Source organism: Podarcis pityusensis (assembly GCF_964106645.2).
Source record: "Podarcis pityusensis genome assembly, chromosome: 7".
Lineage (NCBI taxonomy): Eukaryota > Metazoa > Chordata > Lepidosauria > Squamata > Lacertidae > Podarcis > Podarcis pityusensis.
Window position 1 is genome coordinate 2,150,804 of NC_138031.1, and position 25,076 is coordinate 2,175,879.

General features: G+C 49.6%; 1 protein-coding gene across 3 annotated transcripts; it reads right to left on the minus strand.

Annotated features, from left to right (window-relative positions):
• Window positions 1–8,419: 8,419 nt before the first annotated feature.
• LOC308480881 (UPF0598 protein C8orf82) lies at window positions 8,420–24,728 on the minus strand. Of its 3 annotated transcripts, none has more exons than XM_081012836.1 (3): window positions 24,320–24,537; window positions 17,271–17,319; window positions 8,420–9,112 (listed from the first exon to the last, which is right to left on the minus strand). In XM_081012836.1, the coding sequence occupies exons 1-3, from the start codon at window positions 24,458–24,460 to the stop codon at window positions 8,667–8,669; spliced, it is 636 nt and encodes a 211-aa protein (XP_080868962.1). In that variant the 5' UTR covers window positions 24,461–24,537; the 3' UTR covers window positions 8,420–8,666. The 3 variants fall into 3 exon arrangements, with proteins under 3 accessions (XP_080868962.1, XP_080868963.1, XP_080868961.1); XM_081012837.1 differs by lacking the exon at window positions 24,320–24,537 and adding an exon at window positions 24,197–24,274; XM_081012835.1 differs by lacking the exon at window positions 17,271–17,319 and having other exon boundaries at window positions 24,320–24,728.
• Between the last annotated feature and the right edge of the window lie 348 nt (window positions 24,729–25,076).

Here is a 25,076-nt window from a genome sequence, read left to right on the forward strand (position 1 = left end):
TACGTGACTTCCTCCTTCTTGGTTCATGGAGGGAGGTGGAGCCTGTTAACAGAAAAATCTGAGGGCTCCCTTGGACAAAAAACAAGGACACCAGCCAGGAATACCAGAGCAAAACAGCAGCCAGTAGGCTTGGTCTTTATTGAAGACGGTCGGGACAGGACTCCCACCTGCCACAAGGTGGAACAAGATGGAAGCCCCAATCAAAAGAAGACCCCAACTTTTATTAGCTGCTAATCCCCATGTTACACCCCCCCAAACTACATCACTCATACATCACGGTTACATCATGAAAGGGGAGGTCTGGTGGCAGTAATCTGAGCATCCTGGACCCTGTCCCATGGTTCCCCTTGCCCTCCACCAAACACCCATCAAGTGGAACAATAGAGATCTTTACATTTCCCTGTTTCCCAGCCAAGTTAATCACACCCTTATTTTTGGAATGGCTACCTGTCTGGCACTCCGGTATCAGGATGCCAGGGATTATCACTCAGGCTGCTGAGTAGCTGAGCTCACATGTCTATGAATTTCTGAAGTTTTCCAGTGAGCCAGTACATAGATACATTTATCAGAGAATTGTTACATTTGGTATCGTGCAGCAGAGGCCCTTTGAACAGATAGGAAGAAACTGTGATGAAGTGTTTTGTGGGGACAAATCACAAAAGTCACAAAAGTGATTGTGCTGGTTTTGGTAGTGGGCTGCATGTGCATGATATCTGCTGGAGGGGCAACCCCCCCAACCTATACATAACTTCCTGCAACAAGCCCAAATTCACCTTTCTTTAAGGGTTAAAATGGCGTTGGAATGAGGAGAGTCGGTTAAAGTATGGATTTTCTACAAATTTATAAATCTGGGTATCTTCCCTGAGCTGTCAAGTTGAAAGGATCCATTCAGGCATAATATTTCTAACATTGTAACAACTTTAAAGATGTGCCCCCCCCCAAGTCATTTCTGCAACAAGGGGGTTGGGCTAGATGACCCATGGGGTCCCTTTCCAATTCTACAATTCTTCGGTTCTGTGATTAGGAGCCGAGATCCTCACTCCAGGGAGGGATGTGTGGTTCTGATCAAATGGTTGCCGAGTGCTTTGAAGATGAAAAAGCAGAGAGGGGGCTTCCCCCTCTTTTCCCCGCGCAGCTCAGAGTTCCCCAAAGGTTTTGATGCAACGCTGGAAGGCAGCAACAGCACAGAGACACTCTGCAGCTTTGGATTACGGCGCCCAGTTAATTAAACTCCTTCCCTTTGCTTTGCAACTGGGAATAGGCTAGGAGCCAGGCAGGCAAACTGGCTGAAAGGAAGTCTCTTCTGCAGGCTGGGAGAAGAACTTTGCACTGCCAACGAATCACGGTTATGCCAGTATTTGTGCTGCAAAGCTCACGTCTTATTTCTGGTCCCCAACTCTCGCGTTTTTAATGATGCACATGAAAGTATTTTTCAGGGTTGTGGCTTCTCCTGTACAGTCATACCTCATGTTACGTTTGCTTCATGTTACGTTTTTTCAGGTTGCGTCCTGCGGCAACCCGGAAGTACCAGAAAGGGTTACTTCCGGGTTTTGCTGCTTGCGCATGCGCAGTAGTGCTAAATCGCGATTCACGCATGTGCACAAACACCAAATCACGCTGTGCACCTGCGCAGATACAGTGCTTAAGGTTGTGCTCTTTTCATGTTGTGATCGGGCCTCTGGAACGGATCCCGTTTGCAGCCAGAGGTACCACTGTATTTTGTTAATGTGCTCCATGATTTTCTAGTTTCAAACAATCTTGAGCCACGTTGCGAGACGCCAGGGTGTTGAACGGGGAGGGTGCAACTCCTTACATAACTAGAGTCAATGTTCTGTGAGCGAGTGATGTTCTCTGCGTGAGAGCTGCTCAAGGCTAGTGTGCATCGCCCATCGACATGCTTCAAGGGCCGGCCGTCTCCACTGCAGTTAGCCTTGGTTTAAGATTTGCAGAACGAAGCTGTGTAAGCTTTGCATGCAGCAGATTGGGGTTTTCAAAAGCATCGCTGTCTTTGACCCCTTTTTCTCAGTGTGCCTTCATTCCTTGTGGCGCTCTGGTGGTGGTCTGGTTCAGGCGCATGGCTGGGAGCCCTTTGCCAAAGGGACGCGCTGCTAAATATTTCCTTGCAGGCTTTCAATAAAGGGGAAAATAAATCTGTTGGGGGTGTTGTAAACTGAGAAATGTGGTTCCTTCCAGATGTTGGTTGACTGCAAATCCCAACATCCCTGGCCCTGCTAGCTGGCGCTGAGGGGATTTGTTATGAAAACAGAATCAAAGAAAACTGCCTGATGCCAAAATAGAGCACTATTGCACACAGTGTCAGGAATTGAATCTGGAACCTGTATGCAAAGCAGATGCTCAAAGAACCTAGGAAGCCATAGTGGCTAGTAGCCACAGATAGCCCTCTCCTCCACAAATTTGTCCAATCCTCTTTTAAGGCCATGTAAGTTGGTGGCATAGGGACACAGGTGATGCTGTGGTCTAAACCACTGAGCCTCTTGGGTTTGCAGATTGGAAGGTTGGCGGTTCAAATCCCCACGATGGGGTGAGCTCCCATTGCTCGGTCCCTGCTCCTGCCCATATAGCAGTTCGAAAGCACATCAAAGTGCAAGTAGATAAATAGGTACCACTCCGGCGGGAAGGTAAACGGCATTTTCGTGTGCTGCTCTGGTTCGCCAGAAGCGGCTTAGTCCTGCTGGCCACATGACCCGGAAGCTGTACGCCGGCTCCCTCTCCCTGTAAAGTGAGTTGAGCGCCGCAACCCCAGAGTCGTCCGCGACTGGACCTAATGGTCAGGGGTCCCTTTACCTTTAAGTTGGTGGCTGGTCAGAACTTGGATGTCCCTCTGTCTGGAACCTTTGAGAGTTGCTGCAGGTCAGTGCAGACAATACTAGATCATCACCATCATCATCAAATCTTTATTGGCACCACATACAAACTTTCAGAATAAATAGACCCGTGCGATCTCACCGCCATTTCAACAGTACAGTCATTTGCCAAAGGGAAGAAGAGGCGAGCAATCTATTTCATCTCTATGGGTCTCCAGCAAGGGCAGGATCCTGTAGCATACTTCAGCGACAAAAAAATCAAATTGAGGAACTTAGCTACTGTCTTCACTTCTCGGCCTTTTGGCTAAGATCAAGTGTTCTAAGCTAGATAGACCAACACTGCAAAAACACGTAAGAACCCTGACTCTGATGGATCAGGCCAAAGGCTCCTCTGGCCCCGCATCCTGTTCTCACAGTGGTCCACCAGATGCCCACGGGAAACCAACAAGCAGGATTTGAACACAAGAGCCCTCTCCCCTCCTGTGGTTTCCAGCAACTGGAATTCAGAAGCACTACTGCAGAGGCAGACCACAGCCATCGTGCCTAGTAGCCATCGATAGCTTTCTTCTCCTCCATGAATTTGTCTGACCCTCTTTTAAAGCCATCCAAGTTGGTGGCCATCACATCCTCCTGTGGCAGGGAGTTCCATAGTTCAACTGTGCTGCATGAAGAAGGGCTTTCTTTTATCTGTCCTGAATCTTCCAATACTCCGCTTCACTGAAGGTCTACAAGTTAGCACGGCCGAGCGGAGGGCCCCAGGTTTGGGAAGGCTGGGTGCCCTAGGGCTTCATACCAGACAGGCCTGCAAACCTGTGGCCCCAGCGAGAGGGAAGCAGCACATGACGAGATACACCTTGTGGCTTGAGGACTGCCTTGGTGCAGATGTTTAATCGAACCTCCAGCGGCTCAATATTCATGGTTGATACACCACACCTAGCCCAATGGGTCACAAATTGTGCCTGTTGGTCGCAAGGGAAGCAGAACACTCAAAAACAGGGTGATGCTGTGGAGCATTCACACAATCAAGAACAGTCCCACCCCCACCCCCACAGGTTGTCGCCTAGCTCTAGTACCCTTTGTGGCTTGTTGTTGTTGTTGTTGAGTCGTTTAGTCGTGTCCGCCTCTTCGTGACCCCCTGGACCAGAGCACGCCAGGCACTCCTGTCTTCCACTGCCTCCCGCAGTTTGGTCAAACTCATGCTGGTAGCTTTGAGAACACGTCCTCTGCCTTCCCCTTCTCCTTGTGCCCTCCATCTTTCCCAACCTCAGGGTCTTTTCCAGGGAGTCTTCTCTTCTCATGAGGTGGCCAAAGTCTTGGAGCCTCAGCTTCAGGATCTGTCCTTCCAGGGAGCACTCAGAGCTGATTTCCTTCAGAATGGAGAGGTTTGATCTTCTTGCAGTCCATGGGACTCTCAAGAGTCTCCTCCAGCACCAGAATTCAAAAGCATGAATTCTTTGGCAATCAGCCTTCTTTATGGTCCAGCTCTCACTTCCATACATCGCTACTGGGAAAACCATAGCTTTAACTATACTGACCTTTGTTGGCAAGCTTTGTGGCTTAGGGCCCTCATATTTACGGGACTGCCTCTCCTGGTATGCCCTGCAGAGGACCTTAAGGCCCATGAATAACCATAGTTCAGAGGTCCCGGGCCCTAAGGAAGCCAGACTATCCTCCACCAGGGCCAGGGCCTTTTCAGTGATGGCTCCAACCTGGTGGAATGCTCTGTCCCATGAGACTAGGGCCCTGTAGGATTTAACCTCCTTCCGTTGGGTCTGTAAGACAGAGCTATTCTGCCTGGCCTTTAATTTGAATTCAGCCTGATCTTCTATTTCCCTTCTCTTCCCTCCCCCTCCCCTTTTATGAAGATCACCCGCTCTGAGACCCCACAGCTAATTCTCCCCTGGTCTCCTCGCTGGCCCAAGTAGGACCAGTCCAGCCAGCTAGCCCTGGGGATTATCTAATGCTTATTTCCCCTAAATTGATTTCTGAATTTTGAATTTTATTGTTATTCGTGTTTTTATAACTGTGTTTTATGCTGCTTTTACAATTAAGTGTTTTAAATTTGTTGTTAGCCGCCCTGAGCCCGGTTTTTGAACCAGGAAGGGTGGGGTATAAATAAAAAAATATTATTAGTAGTAGTAGTAGTAAGCTGGCAGGTCCTATTGGCCAATCCAGAGGTCCAGATTTCCTCTGCACTGGGGATTTCCTCTGCCCACCCTCCCTTGCAAATAATTATTCTCCCTAATTAGTCTTGGGAGGACTAGTTCGCTCTATGCAGATACTGAACAGCAAAACTCCTTTCCATTTTGCCGTTCAGTTCTGCCTTTTAGGCCCGCTGAGGTTTCCCCTCTTTTCACCCTGCGAGATCTCCTAAAAGCATTAAATTGGATAAAAATAGTCAGCGGGGGGAAGAGGAGGGGAATCTCCATCTTAGATACAATCCTGAGAAAGCCGCTGAGGATTTCAGTTCCCCGGCTAGAGGCAGGATCCAGCTGAAAAGCGGCAGGAAAGGTCAGTCTCTGGATCGAAAGCTGTCAAGAAGGATCACATCCACCTATTAAAAGGGGATATCTAAAATTTCTCAGAGGAGGAAACCATGGTAAGTGTTGTTTCCTTGGGAACAGGAGGATGGTTGTACTTGGAAACAATTTCATTTTGTTGAAAGGCACCACCTGCCTTAAGAGATCTCCTGAGCTCCAGTGTTGATATAGCTGGAAATGACCCCAATGAAACTTCTGTGGAAGTTTTCTCCACTGAGGTGATATGATAGTCATCTTCCGATATCGCAAAGGCTGTCACGTGGAAGATGGAGAAAGCTTCTTTTCTGCTGTTCCAGAGCAGAGAACCCACTAATAATATATTGGTACCTCGGGTTAAGTACCTAATTCGTTCCAGAGGTCCGTTTTTAACCTGAAACTGTTCTTAACCTGAAGCACCAGCTTAGCTAATGGGGCCTGCCGCTGCGCCGCATCACTACCACGCTATTTCTGTTCTCCTCCTGAAGCAAAGTTCTTAACCCAAGGTACTATTTCTGGGTTAGCGGAGTCTGTAACCTGAAGCGTATCTAACCTGAAGCGTATGTAACCCAAGGTACCACTGTAATAATAATAATAATAATAATAATAATAATAATAATAATAATTTATTATTTATACCCCACCCATCTGGCTGGGTTTCCCCAGCCACTCTGGGCGGCTTCCAACTGAATATTAAAAACAATACAGCATCAGACATTAAAAGCTTCCCTAAACAGGGCTGCCTTCAGGCGTCTTCTAAACGTCAGATAGTTGCTTATCTCTTTGACATCTGAAGGGAGAGCATTCCACAGGGTGGGTGCCACCACCGAGAAGGCCCTCTGCCCGGTTCCCTGTAACTTGGCTTCTCGCAGTGAGGGAACCGCCAGAAGGCCCTCGGCGCTGGACCTCAGTGTCCGGGCAGAACGATGGGGGTAGAGATGCTCCTTCAGGGATACTGGACCGAGGCCGTTTAGGGCTTTAAAGGTCAGCACCAAACCAACGGATTCAAAATCCCAGAGTCATGGGTTTGAGCCCCACATTGGATGAAAGGATCCTGCATTGTAGGGGGCTGGGTTGGATGACCCTGGTGCCCTTTTCCAACTCTACAATGCTTTACCAACTGCACTGCCTCCCGGTGGAGTACAGGGCCAGGTTTAAGGTGCTGGTTTTAACCTTTAAAGCCCTATACGGCCTAGGACCCACGTACCTACAGGACCGCCTCTCCTGGTATGCCCCGCAGAGGACCTTACGGTTCGCAAATCATAATATCTTGGCAGTCCCGGGCCTCAAGGAAGTTAAACTGGCCTCAACCAGGGCCAGGGCCTTTTCAGCTTTGGCCCCAGTCTGTGGTGGTACACCCCATCGCAGGAGACCAGGGCCCTGTGGGACTTGACATCCTTCCACAGAGCCTGCAAGATGGAGTTGGCCTGGCCTTCAGTCCGGGCCCAGTTTGATGCCGCTCTATGGGACCCTGTAAGTTACCTCTTCGGCCTTCTTATCGGCTCATGTGGGACCAACATGGATAGCTGGCCCTGATGATTATTTGAGGTTCCCGACCCCTATGGTTGTAATTCGTGGGCAGTCATTTAATTTTACCCTGATTCTAATTTTTTAAGCTGTATTTTAATCAATTGTTTGATTGTTTTTTTAATGTATTTGATATTTGATGTTAGCCGCCCTGAGCCCAGTCTTGGCCGGGGAGGGTGGCGTATAAATAAAAATTTACTTACTTACTTACTTACAAGTCCATGAAATTATAAGGAAGGCAATCCTTGGGAGATGATATAGAATGAATTGAAAAAAATGTTTAAAATGACATTTGTAAAGAAACCAGAAGCATTTTTGTTAGGGATTTTAGGACGAGACCTGTCAATAAAAACAAACAATCTATTTATGTATGCAACAACAGCATCTTGTTAGCACAAGGATGGAAGAATGAGGAAACCCCAACGAAAGAACAATGGCAAGAAAAATGGATGAGTTATGCAGAGTTTGCAAAGTTGACATATAAATTACGTGAGAAGGACAATCGTGACTTCAAGGAAGAATGGGAACTGTTTACAAATTATCTAAAAAAACAACAAAACAATTTGGACTCCTTGGCAGGTTTTGAATAAACATCCACAAATTTATTAGTAGAATATATGACAGATAAGGCAATGGTATGTACTGTAGCCTTATTGGAATTCACCGATTGGGTCTGCGTTGCCCTGGGACAGGAGGAAGGAAGTCAAACGACACCTGAGGTTGATTCAAAGAAAGAGTTTATTCTGCTCTCCGGGTAGCAGAAGGCACTTGCGTGATCAAGTCCACAGCAAGTCCAAAGAAATGACAGGTTTCAGGCATCCTCTCCCCCTTCCCCAGCCACGTCAACTTGTATACGCAGGTTGACATCACATATGTTCCTGCTCTGGTACTCTCAACCATAAAAGGATCTTCCTTCCTGTACTTCTGACTATAAAAGGATCTTCCTCTTCCTACTCTTATCTGGGGGGGACATCATAATCTCCGGGAACACGCTTTTGGCGTTTTTTCCGGACATTGGTCTTGTGCGTATTTTGTGGTCGGCACATAAGATAAAGTTCTGACGTGTTTTCGTTGTTCCCTGGTGAGCCAAGACCATGCCTTGCCTGTCCTGATAAAGGACAGAACTGTTTATGCAGTTGTGTCCTTATTATGGTTTTGCTCAACAGTTCAATTTTTACGCATTTAAAAGTGCTCTCTTTTGAAAGAACAAAAGGGGGGGGGGGTTGAGTCAGTTTTTAAACTTACTACACAGAAACCCAATCCTTCAGTACCATTTTTAACATGTAGAGAATAATATGTGCAAACAAATCAGAGAGGGGAGCTGAGGGAAGTCTTTAGCGGGTGGGAGAGGGAGGGAAGGGGGAATAAAAAAGGGGGGAATGTAATTGGTTATTTTGATTGATAATTTGTTTTATTAAAATCGTTTAATAAAAATATATATATTTATTTTTTAAAAAGGAAGGCAATCACAACTAAACATCAGGAATAATTTACTGACAGTAAGAGTCATTCGACAGTGGAACAAATGAAATATATACCAGGCCTAGAGGATAAGAGACAGAATAATTTTATTCCAAGAGACTCTGTCCAGAACCCTTCTCAAAATGGCGGCTAGCCATGGCTCAAACTGTCCCATCTCCCATGCTTCATCAGATTGGCTTCCTGGATCAACAAGGCACATGGGATGATGGGAACTGTCCACTCCTCGCCACAATTTCCAGCTACGGACACCATCCCACATAACCAGAAGGCTATGCAGTTCACAGGCTGGCAAACCCAACAATTCCAAGCGCCGGTTCTAGGTTCCCTCGTCCTTTCGGATAAACGGAAGCAGCTCGTTCGTGAGGGCGTGGCGCCGGTCGCGCCAACGGAAATGTGTCGGCGCCTGGCTGGGTCCTTGCTCATAGTCAAAGCAAGGGCTCAGCTCAAACGCCAAGGCCGATTTCACCAGCCCAACGCCACCAGCTTTCTCTGGCCCCGGGTGGTACAGGCGCCCATTCTCTGGCAGCATCAACAGCTTCTCAGGTTGGAAGGGCACGGCCAGTTTGTCTGCTCCGCCGCAGTAAGACAACAGCTCCTCGCCCGACGCTCCCTGCAGGAGGTGGGTGAAGACGATCGGCCGGTCGTCGCATCGGACAAAGTTCTGCTCGCGGCCGCAGGGCGAGAGGTAGGGGAAGGCGGCTTCGTAGCGCCCGCTCTGGTTCAGTTTGAGCTGCTTGAAGAAGAAGACCAGGAACTGCTTGTCTGCAGGAGAGAAAGCAAGAGTCGATGCGTTTCCAATCTCCTACCATCACACACGGGTGGCGCTGTGGGTTAAACCACAGAGCCTAGGACTTGCCAATCAGAAGGTCAGCAGTTCGAATCCCCGCAACACCCCGTTGCTCGGTCCCTACTCCTGCCAACCTAGCAGTTCGAAAGCACACCACTGCAAGTAGATAAATAGGTACCACTCCGGCGGGAAGATAAACAGCGTTTCCGTGCGCTGCTCTGGTTCGCCAGAAGCAGCTCAGTCATGCTGGCCACATGACCCGGAAGCTGTACGCAGGCTCCCTCGGCCAGTAAAGCGAGATGAGTACCCTTCTATTTTTGTATACTTCCACTTTATATTTTACACACACACACACACACACACACACACTTACACACTTGTTTCTAAGGTCTTTGATCAGATCCTCAAAACTAATCTTACATAACGTATCTGCTTCTACGCTTAGTAAGGATAAGGCATCCAGCCTGCCTTGTTGCAGAGTTGCTCTGTTGGGATTTTTAATATACTTCAGCTGAGAAAATGAATGCTCAGTTAAAAATCGGGCAGTGGAAAATTTCCGCGGTGCCTGCCCTTCCCTTGATGCCCAGAGCACGTGCTTAATGGCTCATCCAGCCCTAGAGGAGGTCGATCCACCACCCGAAGCAAATGGCTTCCCTTTGCCTAATGCATGGGCTGGTCCTGGCCGGGGTCAAACATCCCTCGAAACAGACAAAATGAAGTATCCTCTGTTGTGCTCCCAGCTCTGATTTCCTTGAGGAAGAGAGCATCAGGCAAGGCCAACCTGCAGCTCAGAAGAAGGCAATCTGAACCATGCTCTGTTTGGCTCCTTCGAACCGATCCGCCAAGCAGCAAACAGCCCTAGACGGAACAGAACTAACACAACCATTTTGCAGGATCCCTTCATTTACAAACCCATCTGTTCTCCGATTACATTTTGTGTGTTTTGCCTTTAGGGATCTGAGAGACTGAAGGCACCCCCTTCCTAAAGAGATGTCTTAGCATGTCAAGGAAATAAACAACTATCTGACTTTTAGAAGGCATCTGAAGGCAGCCCTGTATAGGGAAGTTTTTAATGTGTGATGTTTTATGGTGGTTTTATAATTTGCTGGAAGCCGCCCAAAGTGGCTGGGCAACTCAATTAGATGGGTGGCACATAAATGATAAATCATCATCATTATCTTGTGTGTGGTTTGTGTTTGGAAGACAGAGAGTCGCGCTCATTTAAGGACTTTAGGAACTCGGGAAAACTATGCCAGAAAGGTCTAGGCCAGCCTCTCGCAACTATGTGCCATTCAGATGTTTTGGGCTAGAATCCCACCAGCCCTGCGCTGCCTGGGGCTGTTGGGCATTGCAGTGCAAATCATTGGAAGGGCACCAGGTTGGCTGAGGCTAGAAGACACAATCCGTGCCCTATAGCCAGGCAGGTGCTGTGATGACCTGGGACTCAGACTGGGACTCGGAACCGGAGGAGTCTCAGTCTACACCGGATCCTTTGCCTCAGGCAGCATCCGGACCAAGTCTGGGGCCTGATCCTGAAGAGTCCCAGTCTGCACAGGTTCCCCTGCAACAACACCAGCTGGGCCGAGTCAGGGGCCTGAGCCTGCCCTGGCTCCAGATGCTGGGATGACCTCGTTGACTTCAGCTGGGCCATCACTTCCAGCTGCTCCATTACCAGTTGAGTCAGGGGAGGCTGAGGCAGCCCCTGGGTCTAGTAACCCACCGACGTCTCCCGAGCTGCAGAGACTGAGGTCTGAGAGAAGGAGAGACCTGAGGACTCACAGGAGGAGTGCTCACCTTTGGGCGAAACAGGGAGGTGAGTTGCTGGGGGATCAGGACCGGCCGCTACCCCGACAAAAATAAAAGGCTGTCGGACTTTGCCCCAATGTTGCGGGAGCAACATTGCTGTATGCCAGATCCTGTACCTGTCCTTGCCTGGTTTCCTGCCTCGTGTCCTGCCTTGACCCTGTTGGACTGACTCCTAGCGGAACCTTTGGATTCTGGACCGGACCTGGACCGTGTTTCTCGGGTTACCCCCGGGGCCAGCACAGACGCACGTGTGGAGCAACCCTCAAGCGCCAGCTCTTGCCCAAGGAACGCAAGCAGAACGCGACTTAATCAAAACCAGCACGTAAGCCAAACACCTTGGCCATCGGCTTCGTTTATTTTGAGCTCAGAAGGCCGTTTCTTCGCTGCGCGCTTCCTTGGCAAGCCATTTGGATGTTCTGCTTCTCTTTGGCATTCAGCCCAAACAACTGCGACCCGGAGGCAGCGGACCCAGCGGCATTTACAAGCGTGAGCCGCAGAACACAGGCAGGTGGGAAGAGTCGTAAATCTGAGTTATTAATAGCGCAGGTGCAGCCGCGTAATTGGCGGAAGGAAATTAAAATGCAAACAGGCACACGCCGTGCGTGTTTTGTTTGTTTTGCTGAGAGCTACTGGAAGCGGTGGGGAAAAGGAAGGATGCGGCTCGCACAAGCCCGATCCCAAGCTCATCACGTTATGTGACGGTGCAAAATCCCACGTGGATTTGGCAGGGATGTTTCGCAAGCGGGAAAGGAGATTCCTGCCCCCGGATCTTCAAATCGGAGGGGTCTTAAACCCAGGCGACTGTGTGCTAGCTGGAAGCACAGCCCTGAATCCCACTTAGCTATGATTTTTAATGAGACGAGGAAGGTGAGGATTGAGACTTTAAGCAGTGGCTGGAGGAGAGAGAACATAGGAATGGCAAATCTGAACTGGGGGCTCTTGAAAAGCGTTTTAGCTCCACTCCTCCCCCCACTGGGCCACTGCTGTCCTGGGACATGTCACTTTTGAAGAGGAACGATGTACAGCAGGAGGCAAGTGAGCGCTGCTGACGATGCTCCTGCGGAAGTGGAGACATGGCGCAGTGACAGCATCCCTCTGCAGTGCAGATCATCTTGGGGGGGGGGGTTGCTCTGCCTCTGACCTGCATCTGACCCCCAGGCAGGAGGCAAACCGCAGGAGTAGGGGGCACACCAGCTTGCAAGCACTTTCATTCTCTTTCTCCTCCCCTTTTTAAAAAATGAACTCTTGACTGCTCACGGTTACAACTGGTGCATTGGAAGATGAAACCGGGGGTGTGGTGGGGGGTGGGAATTGGACAGCCCACCCAAAGACAAGAGGAAGGCAGGGGGGGAATGTGGGCTCATTCAGCAATAACTATTGCAATTCCTGGTTCAGTTTTAAATGTAGGTTTGTATATACCTCCAGCATCTTAAAAAGCAGAAAGCAGAGACATCATCTTGCCAACAAAGGTCCGTACAGTGGTACCTCGGGTTACATACGCTTCAGGTTACATATCCTTCAGGTTACAGACTCCACTAACCCAGAATTAGTACCTCAGGTTAAGAACTTTGCTTCAGGATGAGAACAGAAATCGTGCTCCGGCAGCGCGGCGGCAGCAGGAGGCCCCATTAGCTAAAGTGGTGCTTCAGGTTAAGAACAGTTTCAGATTAAGAACGGACCTCTGGAATGAATTAAGTACTTAACCCGAGGTACCACTGTATAGTTCTAGCTATATCCCAGTAGTGATATATGGAAGTGAGAGCTGGACCATAAAGAAGGCTGATCGCCGAAGAATGGATGCTTTTGAATTCTGGTGCTGGAGGAGACTCTTGAGAGTCCCATGGACTGCAAGAAGATCAAACCTCTCCATTCTGAAGGAAATCAGCCCTGAGTGCTCACTGGAAGGACAGATCCTGAAGCTGAGGCTCCAATACTTTGGCCACCTCATGAGAAGAGAAGACTCCCTGGAAAAGACCCTGATGTTGGGAAAGATGGAGGGCACAAGGAGAAGGGGACGACAGAGGACGAGATGGTGGGACAGTGTTCTCGAAGCTACCAGCATGAGTTTGACCAAACTGCGGGAGGCAGTGGAAGACAGGAGTGCCTGGTGTGCTCTGGTCCGTGGGGTCACGAAGAGTCGGACACGACTAAACAACAATATACCGCCACTTTCTCACACATTTCTACCAATCCTTCAAAGCTTTTGATATAAATTGAACCCCGAGGTTCTCCCAAGGAAGGTCGATCCTGGCATAATTAAAAAATTCCTTCCAGTAGCACCTTAGAGACCAACTAAGTTTATTGGTATGAGCTTTTGTGTGCATGCACACTTCTTCAGACTTCATGCATGCACACGAAAGCTCATACCAGTAACAAACTTAGCTGGTCTCTAAGGTGCTACTGGAAGGAATTTTTTTATTTTGTTTCGACTACGGCAGACCAACACGGCTACCTACCTGTAACTAGATCCTGGCATAAGTTTATGCCCCCCAGGGCCACCCAGAAGATACTTCCTGGCACCCAAGTCACCCACATTAGGAAATGACTGGCCATTTCTCAAAGCAAAAACACTTTCCTTGCCACCCCATTGATTTCTATGCCATTTCTTTTTTTGTAAAGGAAGAAGATTTGAGTGTATTATCAATTTAGGATAGGGTGGAAGGTTCGGAGGCTATGAAGGACTCGCTCACAAATTTATTGACAGCTGCACGAATTATGGCAGCTAGGAAGTGGAAGGGGCAGGCAGAATATAAAATGGAAGAATGGTATAAAGGGGTGTGGGATATAGCTATTAATGATAAGTTAACATGTGCCATTAAGGTAAGACGGGGAAAACGCAGAAGAAATGATTTTGAGGAGATATGGAAGGTGTTTGTAGAATTTGTACTGTTAAAATGGAAAGGGGTCAACCCATCGCAAGAGGTGTTGAAATTTTGGGGCGTTGGATAGCTACAATGGAATGGTGGTGGGGTACACATTTTTATTCTTATTTATTTATGATTATTACTTTGTCAAAATAAAAAATAAAAAGGTTTGAGTGGAAGTATTAATTAAAAAAACCCCACACAAATAAATTCTATCATACGCTTATCCAATTACCGTAGGTCTTCCATCTGATAAGGTTCTTTTCCTCTGTGACTGATGTAGGATGTGACTAACCAAGGGATGGAAGGAAAGGAACACAGAAAGCTGCCTTATACCAAACGTTACACCGGCATATCTAGCCCACCTAGATCTACAACTAATCCAGAATGCGGCAGCTAGACTGGTGACTGGGAGTGGCCGCGGAGATCATATAACCCCACCTTGAGAGACCTACATGGGCTCCCAGTACGTTTCCGAGCACAATTCAAAGTGTTGGTGCTGACCTTTAAAGCCCTAAACAGCCTCGGCCCAGTAGACCTGTAGGAGCATTTCCACCCCCATCGATCTTCCCGGACACTGAGATCCAGCTCCGAGGGCCTTCTGGTGGTTCCCTCCCTGCAAGAAGCCAAGTTACAGGGAACCAGGGAGAGGGCCTTCTCGGTGGTTGCACCTGCCCTGTGGAATGCCCTCCCACCAGATGTCAAGGAGATAAACAACTACCTGACTTTTAGAAGACATCTGAAGGCAGCCCAGTTTAGGGAAAATTTTAATGTTTAATAGGTTATTGTATTTTAGTGTTTTGCTGGAAGCCGCCCAGAGTGGCTGGGGAAGCTATTATTATTATTATTATTATTTATTATAGCCCAATGCTGTCAACACTGACTGGCAGCAGCCCTCCCAGCTCTACCTGGAGATGACGGCGTTTGAACCCGGGACTTTTTGCATGCAACGCGGATACTCATGGCACTGGTGGGATTGCACCAGGCTGCTGACGGATGCGCTCAAGCAGTGCGCAATGCATCTTAGCCCCTGGGAGAAGAATGTGCGGGGAAAATGGGGGGCAGATGCAGTTGCAAGACTAGATCCTATTTGCCAGCTGATGGGGGGAAACATCACTGGACCTTATTGTCCCCAAAGGCCTCATTTAGCTGGAGATTTGCTACAGCAAATGTTGACTACCGCGAACGATTATGGGAGGGTTCCGGATTAGCAAAAGCCGGCATGAGGAAATGGGGAGGTCAAGGCATATTGTGAGGTTTGGCGGAGGAACATCTGGCGCTCGGCTCTGAGGACAGGGGAAAGAATGGGGCTGGCAGGAGGGCATCCTGCAACCAGCGTGCTCTCCCTCAAACCCGACCCTAGATGTGGAGTGATCTCACCAGCCTCGTTTGCCCCCAGGGGTGGAGCATCACTTCACTGCCTCGGCCTCGCAAGGCCTGGTGGCGCGCCGGCCTGGGATTTTAATACCGATTAAAGATTACGCCGCCAGGTCTTAATGCAGGAACACTGGAGAGGATGAGTGCAGCTCCGGAGAAGATAAAAAGTCTCCAAGCGGGGATTTTCAGGATCATGCAATGGCTTAGCAGAGGATCCTCTAATTCTCACCAGGAGATCTCACTTACACAACCGTTGACTATTCGGGGGGGACGGGGGGCGGGGACCATCTGCTCAGGAGCACCTGCCAGAGCTTGCATAACCTGCGTGAAAAAGTCCCCCGCCCCAGGAACAAAAGTCACAGGCAAAAGTGTTCTTCAACTCACACAACCGCTCCCTCCTTGCAATTTGCTGTCAAACGGAAGCTGAGCCTCAGGCCAGCCCACGACACTCTTCAAGCAATGCGTAGTTAAAACCAACTTAAAGGTAAAGGGACCCCTGACCATTAGGTCCAGTCACGGGCTACTCTGGGGTTGGGGCGTTCATCTCGCTTTATTGGCCGATGGAGCTGGTGTACAGCTTCCGGGTCATGTGGCCAGCAGGACTAAGCCGCTTCTGGAGAACCAGAGCAGCGCACGGAAACGCCGTTTACCTTCCCGCTGGAGTGGTACCTATTTATCTACTTGCACTTGGACGTGCTTTCGAACTGCTAGGTTGGCAGGAGCAGGGACCGAGCAGCAGGAGCTCACCCCGTTGCAGGGATTCAAACCGCCGACCTTCTGATCGGCAAGCCCTAGGCTCTGTGGTTTAACCCACGGCGCCACCTTTAAAAGGTGCTTAGACACAGTCCTGGAGGAACTGACAGCTCCTCAGCCTTGTTGGCACTCAACAAAGATATGCCTAAGGGCTGAGAGGTCAAGGGAGGTGTTGGGGGGACTGGAAAGAACCTGCTGGCAGTCTAGATTCTGCCAGGCACCGTCAGTCGGTGTGCTAGAGCAACATGAATGTGCTAGAGCAACGTTAACAACCAATGAAGGCTGCTCTGTTTGGATGAATGGGGCGCTGCCCCACCAATCTCAGCCTCACAGCTGCCTGCCTTCTTAAAATCAAAGAACTGTAGAGCTGGAAGGGACTGAGGGTCATCTAGTCCAGCCCCCAATGCCGGAACCACAGAATCCCATCCAACCTCTGTTTAAAAAACTCCAACGAAGGAGAGCCCCCCACCTTCCGAGGGAATCCATTCTTTCTTACAACCAGTCCGGGGTGTGTGTGTCCTGCGTGTCAGTTTCCTCCACCCCCTCCTCAATCTCAGTGTTGCTCCCTATAATATTCATCAGGGAGGAGGAGGATTGGGGCAAAACTAGAGGCAGTTGGCTCTGCGTGTCTCTGGTTCCACCTCCTGTGGGGCTCCCTGTCTTCTGCCTCACCAGTCCCTAATCGGCACCAGGCAGCCACCACTGTAAATGATGACTTGGAATAATAATAATAATAATAATAATAATAATAATAATAATATTTATACCCCGCCCTCCCCGGCCAACACCAATAAAATAAAATCACAGTAAAAACATAATAGGGGGAAAAGAGAGGGAGAGAAAAAAAACCAATTTAAAATACAGGTTAAAATGCAATTTAAAATGCAGCCTCATTTTAAAATAGCTAATAAATCAAGACCATGAGGGGAGGGAAACATAAGGGTCAGACCGAGTCCAAACCAAGGGCCAGGCGGAACAGCTCCGTCTTTCAGGCCCTGCGGAAAGATGTCAAGTCCCGCAGGGCCCTGGTCTCTTGTGACAGAGCGTTCCACCAAGTCGGGGCCAGTGCTGAAAAGACCCTGGCCCTAGTTGAGACCAATCTAACCACCTTGAGGCTCGGGACCTCCAAAGTGTTGTTATTTGCGGACCTTAAGGTCCTCTGCGGGGCATACCAGGAGAGGTGGTCCCATAGGAAGAGTCAAGACCGCCATTTGCCATTTGTTTCTGCTCCCATGACTGTGCCCACTGACTCTACTCAGCTGGCTCAAGGAGGGATGTGCGCCTTCATGCATGGAGGAGCCGTGCAGACCGGGACAGAGCAGGTGGACATTACCTTTGAAACACGTGATGAAGTTCTTGACTTTGGCATCGTCCAGGAAAAGCTGCGCAGGGTTGCCGGAGGAGGGATTGGGAGAAGGAGGAGAAAGAAACAGGATGATGAGCAGACAACCCATCCACAGTCTAGTGAAACACAACTATTCAAGGCAGGCAGGGTGGGGAGGGCTGTATGGGTGTAGCTGAAGGACCAGAGAGCTCCACTGCTCAAGGAGGAACCAAAGACTCTCAGCCTGGGTTGCACAGCTAAGTTGATGATATATGCTGAGTCCAGCAACCTTCTCAGTTGGCTTCACCTTGGACCTCACTTGCAACCTGAGCCATGTCTGGCCATCACTGAGCTGTCCAAAACTGGACTGAAGAAGGTTGCAGCAGATGTGGGCTTCTTCTGAAACAGGCAGCATGGCAAGATCTGTACAGATCTACGCAACGCATCCTGCACAACTTAGTGGCAGGAACTGGTTCTGAGACGACAGCTCTCAGCACGTTTAGTAGGAAAGTATTGCCACCTAACTCAAAACACATTTGGGGTGGGATTGTTATGGGCAGGGCTTTTTTTCAGCCGGAACTTGCTGGAACTCAGTTCCTGCACCTATCAGATGGGTGACATCGCCATGACAGTGGTACCTTGCTTGTCGAACGGCTTGGCTCCCGAATAAATCGGCTCCCGAATGCCGCAAACCTGGAAGTAAGTGTTCCAGTTAGCGAATGTTTTTTGGAAGCCGAACGTCCAACGCGGCTTCCGATTGAGTGCAGGAAGCTTCTGTAGCCAATCAGAAGCTGTGTGTGATGGCCTGGGATTCGGACTCAGAGGCTGAACCTGAGGAATCCCAGCCTGCACAGGATTCCCCGCCTCCAGAACCAGCTGAGCTGGGGCTGGGGCATGAGCCTGAAGGGTCCTCACCTGTGCTGGATCCTCAGGTGCAGGCACCAGCTGAATCTGCTCTGGCTCCTGAGGTGATGGAGGACCCATTGCCTGCAGGTGCTCCACTCTCAGCACCGTCAGGGGAACCTGAGGTTGCCTCTGCGTCCGGTAACCCTCCAGCCTCTCCTGAGCTGCAGAGGCTCAGGGCAGAGAGGCAGAGGGAACTAAGTTCCTGCAGAAGGAGTGCTCGCCTCCAGGCCAGGAGAGGCGAGTCACCTGTGGACCAGGGCCGCCCTATGCCTCGAGGCAGATAAAAGCCGGCCAGCCCTAGTCCCAAGTTGTGGGAGCAACGTTGGTGGTAGCCTGTTCCTGCCTGCACCCTGACCTGCTGTTCTGCCGGAGCTCCTGACCTCACCTGACTCCCTGCCTTGGACCCAACTTCAACTTTTACGGACTGCCTCCATACTGCACCCTCGACCTCGGACTGGACTCGGACCTCACCTCACGGTTAGCCCCCGGAACCAGCACACTGTGCTTTGGTATCCGAACGGTTCTGGGAGTCAGACAGAACGGATTAAGTTCGACAACCAAGGTACCACTGTATAAGAGAACCAGGGAGGTGTTCATGGCGAGTTCTGGCACCTCTTTTTCTAGAAAAATAGCATTAGTTAGGAGCCACACACTGGTACCATCAAGAGACCCAGGCCCACACAGCTCACAGTTTGCCCAGCACCACCTTCTCTTCTCCCTCTGCTTCATTGTCAACTTGTAATTTAATAATAATAATAATTTTTTATTTATACCCCGCCCATCTGGCTGGGTTTCCCCAGCCACTCTGGGCGGCTTCCAACAGAACACTAAAATACAGTAACTTATTAAACATTAAAAGCTTCCCTAAACAGGGCTGCCTTCAGATGTCTTGTAAAAGTTTGGTAGTTATTTTTCTCTTTGACATCTGGTGGGAGGGCATTCAACAGGGCAGGTGCCACTACCAAGAAGGCCTTCTGCCTGCTTCCCTGTAACTTAGCTTCTCGCAGCGAGGGAACCGCCAGAATGCCCTCGGAGCTGGACCTCAGTGTCCGGGCGGAATGATGGAGATGGAGACGCTCCTTCAGGTATACTGGACCGAGGCCGTTTAAGGCTTTAAAGGTCAGGACCAACACTTTGAATTGTGCTCGGAAATGTACTGGGAGCCAGTGTAGGTCTTTCAAGACCGGTGTTACATGGTTTCGGTTGCTGCTCCCAGTCACCAGTCTAGCTGCCGCATTCTGGATTGGTTGTAGTTTCCGGGTCACCTTCAAAGATAGCCCCACATAGAGCGCATTGCAGTAGTCCAAGCGGGAGATAACTAGAGCATGCACCACTCTGGCGAGACAGTCTGCGGGCAGGAAGGGTCTCATCCTGCATACCAGATGGAGCTGATAAACAGCTGAACAAACCCCAATTAAGACAAACCATGGCTTAGCATTATGAGAGAACTGGGTCACTGGATGCCTCAAAGAGACAAAGGGCTTCAAAATAGCTCAGCCAACACCACCCCTGCCCCTTAATTTGGCTTCCACCATATTATCTAAAGCACGGTAATATTGGGCTCTGGATAGACAGACACTGAGCAAAGGTTAAGGGTCAAGCAGCTTCCTAAAGGGCTATTCACTGCCTGGCGAATGCCAACAATGGAGCTGTTTGCAACTCAGAGCTCCCACATTCTTGAGGACTGCTAATTTCCAGATCAGTCCAGAGCAACAGGGCGGCCACGAACTCCTCTTTTAACACTAATTACAACTCCTAATCTCCCCCATAATGATTCATTCAGCACTAATTCGATACACCATTAATGCAGTGGAGGCGACTACGTGAATCGGCAGTTAACGCTAATGGATTAAAAAGAGGCCCAAACAGCCCCAAGGCTTGGCGCGATGCCAAGCGGCACTTTCCAGGCACACCATGCATCTACCACTCAACCGGCAGAGATCTGCGCTAGAGGTGGCCATCAACATTGGGCTGCCATGAAAAGGAGAACCCTGCACTACAGCTGGGCGATATCTGGCTTTCAACATTGCGGAATTTCATCAGCGGAACATCAAGATGCATCACGATGCCTGAAATAAGGATGGAGCTATGCAGATGTGAACAGTAAAAAGTAAAGGGACCCCTGACCATTAGGTCCAGTCGTGACCGACTCTGGGGTTGCGGTGCTCATCTCGCCAGTGTGGTGTAGTGGTTAAGAGTGGTGGACTCGTAATCTGGTGAACCGGGTTCGATTCCCTGCTCCTCCACCTGCAGCTGCTGGGTGACCTTGGGCCAGTCACACTTCTCTGAAGTCTCTCAGCCCCAGTCACCTCACAGAGTGTTTGTTGTAGGGGAGGAAGGGAAAAGGAGGTTGTTAGCTGCTTTGAGACTCCTTAGGGTAGTGATAAAGCGGTATAGCAAATCCAAACTCTTCTTCTTCCTCTTCTTCTTCTTCTTCTTCTTCTTCTTCTTCTTCTTCTTCTTCGGTGTACAGCTTCCGGGTCATGTGGCCAGCATGACTAAGCCGCTTCTGACGAACCAGAGCAGCGCACGGAAATGCCGTTTACCTTCCCGCCGGAACGGTACCTATTTATCTACTTGCACTTTGACGTGCTTTCGAACTGCTAGGTTGGCAGGAGCTCGGACTGAGATATGAACAGTAGGGCTGGGCGATATCTGGTTTGCTTCACTGTGATAATTCCATCAGCTAAACATGATGATATACTGATATATCACAAGGTGTGAAATAAGGATGAAGCTATGTAGAGGCAGAGGCTGGCTGCGCGGTTTTCCCTGCATCGTGATTTTTGCTTGGCACACACACACATCATGATTTGCGACATATTGCCAGGTCAAATATTTTGAAAGCATTATCACAATATGGACTTCAATAATAATAATAATAATAATAATAATAATAATAATAATTTATTTATACCCCGTCCATCTGGCTGGGTTTCCCCAGCCACTCTGGGCAGCTTCCAACAAAATATTAAAATACAGTAATGCATCAAACATTAAAAGCTTCCCTAAACAGGGCTGCCTTCAGATGTCTTCTAAAAGTCTGGTAATTGTTTTTCTCTTTGACATCTGGTGGGAGGGCATTCCACAGAGCGGGCGCCACCACCAAGAAGGCCCTCTGCCTGGTTCCCTGTAACTTGGCTTCTCGCAGTGAGGGAACCGCCAAAAGGCCCTCGGCGCTAGACCTCAGTGTCCGGGCAGAACTTCAAACCAGTTTTGGATGATATATCAATATATCGCCCAGCCCTACCCCTCACCATGGAAGGGATTGGCTACATTGGGTCCTTAGGAGCTAAAGCAACAAGGAAGCATAAATTAATATTAGTCCTTGGCGAAGAATAGACTGTGTGATTAAACTACTTACCCATGAGAACAGGAAAAGGCTAGCATTGCCAGCCCAAGCCATTTTGGTATCAGAAGCAGAGTCCAAATGCCCTCTCCTCACTAAGGCAAACATTTTAAAGAGCCTTTTTTCACACCATTCAGCCACAAATGGCTGCCTTCCTCCATCCCTGCGCGCTGCCCAGGCTCATAGGAAGGTGGTTACAGGACCAGCCCTGCAACTCTGGATGTTCTCTGCCTCTTCTGCAAGCATATATACAGGAAGTCAGCCTGCACATGAGGAGGTGGATTTTGGGGTGTCCTTAAGGACGGCTGGGCAGGAGACACATTCATCTGGCCAACGAGGCACAAAACACTACAAAGCCCTAGTTTGCAAGCTTCAAGGCAGTCTTCGCCATCCTGGGGCTCTCCAAATGTTTTGGACTCCAACTCTCATCAGAGTCAGGAGATGAAGCCCAAAACACTGGGGAGCAGGCAGCAGTTTGGCCAAGGCTGCCTTACTGAAATGAAGGAGGATCTATGTTTGCTCTTGCATGGGTCTCTGTCATTCCAGTTGAGCTTTTCTCCATTTGAGACAGGCTTCTGGTTCATCTGGGTCAGTGGTGGCGAACCTATGCCACGCATGCCAGAGAGGACACTCAGAGCCCTCTCTTTGGGCAGGCGCACTGTCGCGGCACCATGACCTGGTGAATTGAGCGAAGGGCAGAGCAGGCATTGACTTTTGATGCACCAGGGCCTCCCGCCAGTCTGGTTTTCCTACTCAGGAGTAAGCTGCCTTGAGTTCAGCAGGGCTTAACTCCCAGGTCAATAAGCATATTAAAACGGCAACCTAAGAAGGGGCATAGAGAAATCTCTATGTGGGACAAGAAGCTACAGTTAGAATGGGATATGGAACAACTGACTGGTTCAAAATTGGGAAAGGAGTACGACAAGTCTGTATATTGTCTCCCTGCTTATTTAACTTATATGCAGAATTCATCATGCGAACGGCTGGCTTCTTCACTGAGCAATCTGCTACAACCCCAGGATCTGTTTGCTGGTCAGTCACTGCCCGTTTAGACCTCATGAGTGTATATGTGAAATTAAGAATCGCCCCGCCTCAATGTTTGTTTGAACTGCACTTGGCTTCTTGCCGCTGTTTACCCAAGTCTAGAGAGGTCCTTTCGGACATCTCCACAAACTCTTGTAAGGACAACCCTGAATGATTCACCAGAAAACTTGGCCACCTCACTGCTCACCCCTAACTCCAAATTATTCATGAACAAGTTAAAAAGCACAGTGTTGGATTGGGACCTGGGAGATCAGAGTGATATGAAGGTCACTCCATGCGACCTTGGGCGTGGGAGTAGCCAGGATTTTCGGTTTGTTGAGTATTTTTATTGATGCGCCCCTGTCCCACCCTTGGCTATGCCCATGCCTTGGGGGCTGCTCAGTGCCTCTCACCCTAGCCTACCCCACAGGGCTGCTGAGAGGGTTAAATGAGGAGAGGGGAATGAGAACCTTATACGCCCCCCATATCTCCTTGGAGATAAAGGTGGGAAATATAGCCCAGTATACCTGCAGGAGTGTCTCCACCCCCATCGTTCAGCCCAGACATGGAGGTCCAGCTCCGAGGGCCTTCTGGTGGTTCCCTCCCTGCGAGAAGCCAAGTTACAAGGAACCAGGCAGAGGGCTTTCTCGGTGGTGGCGCCCGCCCTGTGGAACGCCCTCCCGTCAGATGTCAAAGAAATAAAAAACTACAGTGGTACAGTGGTTACATACACTTCAGGTTACATACGCTTCAGGTTACAGACTCCGCTAACCCAGAATTAGTACCTCGGGTTAAGAACTTTGCTTCAGGATGAGAACAGAAATCGGGCTCTGGCGGTGCGGCAGCAGCAGGAGGTCCCATTAGCTAAAGTGGTGCTTCAGGTTAAGAACAGTTTCAGGATAAGAACAGACCTCCGGAACGAATTAAGTACTTAACCCGAGGTACCACTGTATATGACATTTAGAAGACATCTGAAGGCAGCCCTGTTTAGGGAAGTTTTTAATGACTGATGTTTTAATGTATTTTTAATCTTTTGTTGGAAGCTGCCCAGAGTGGCTGGGGCAGGGGTCTGCAACCCGCGGCTCCGGAGCCGCATGTGGCTCTTTTACACCTTTGCCGCGGCTCCGGGGCGGATACTAGCGAGGGGAGGAGGCGCATTGTGCGCCCCGACACTCCCCACTGTGGCAGGCACTGTACTGGCTGTGACGTCGCATGGGGGCGGTGCGTGCGTTAGTCACGCACCGTCCCGACATCACCTTCCCGGTTTTGCGGCTCCCAGTTTTTTTTTCTTCGGAAACGGGTCCAAGTGGCTCTTTTTGTCTTAAAGGTTGCAGACCCCTGGGCTGGGGAAACCCAGCCAGCTGGGCGGGGTAGAAATAATAATAAATTCTTTATTATTGTTACTATTATTATTATTATTATTATTATTAAATAAGTGCAATCAAATAAATAAATACACACTCAAATACATAGATACAGCGATTCCTGGGAGACCTCTCTTCCTATACAATTCAAAGTGTTGGTGTTGACCTTTAAAGCCCTAAATGGCCTCGGCCCAGTATACCTTAATTATTAATATTAATATTATTAATTATTATTATTATTATTATTATTAGTTTATTATTATTATTATACCCCTCCACTGCCATCCTTTTACATGTATACGAAACAACGGGCCCCAGCCGTCCTTTCGGGCTTGCTGGGCCGTGATAAGCCACATCACCCGTCTAGGGGGCAGCCCCATAACCTTCCTCTCCTCCCCCCCCCCCGCACCCCATACCTGTCCCTGGTGGTCGATGTAATAGAAGTACTCTCGGGTGCGGGGCGTGGGGCTTTGGCCCTGCTGGTAGGCAGGCCGGTCGGGTCCGCGGCGGATCCCCGGCCTCAGCAGAAAACGAAGCCCGCCACGCAGCAGCCGCATCCCGGTTTCGATAACAGACGACAACGGCGAGAGGGCCCGGGCTGCAACCGAGGCCTAGTCTAACCGGAAGTGCAATGGGGGACCGGTGCGGCGACGGACCTGCCTCCCCCACGCTCCGGAGGCGCGTAGAAACGTTCCGCTCGCTGCGTCGGCTGGCGCCGAGACTAAGCCTTCTCTCGTTGCAACTGCTTTTCCCCCGCCAAGCAGCCCGTCCTGCGGGCGGATCCCTTCCTTGCTCAGCAGTCTGTCCCATGTCAGTGCCTAGAATCATAGAATCCTAGAGTTGGAAGAGACCACAAGGGCCATCGAGTCCAACCCCCTGCCAAGCAGGAAACACCGTCAGAGCACTCCTGACATATGGTTGTCAAGCCTCTGCTTAAAGACCTCCAAAGAAGGAGACGCCACCACACTCCTTGGCAGCAAATTCCACTGTCGAACAGCTCTCACTGTCAGGAAGTTCTTCCTAATGTTTAGGTGGAATCTTCTTTCTTGTAGTTTGGATACATTGCTCCGTGTCCGCTTCTCTGGAGCAGCAGAAAACAAGCTTTCTCCCTCCTCTATGTGACATCCTTTTATATATTTGAACATGGCTATCATATCACCCCTTAACCTCCTC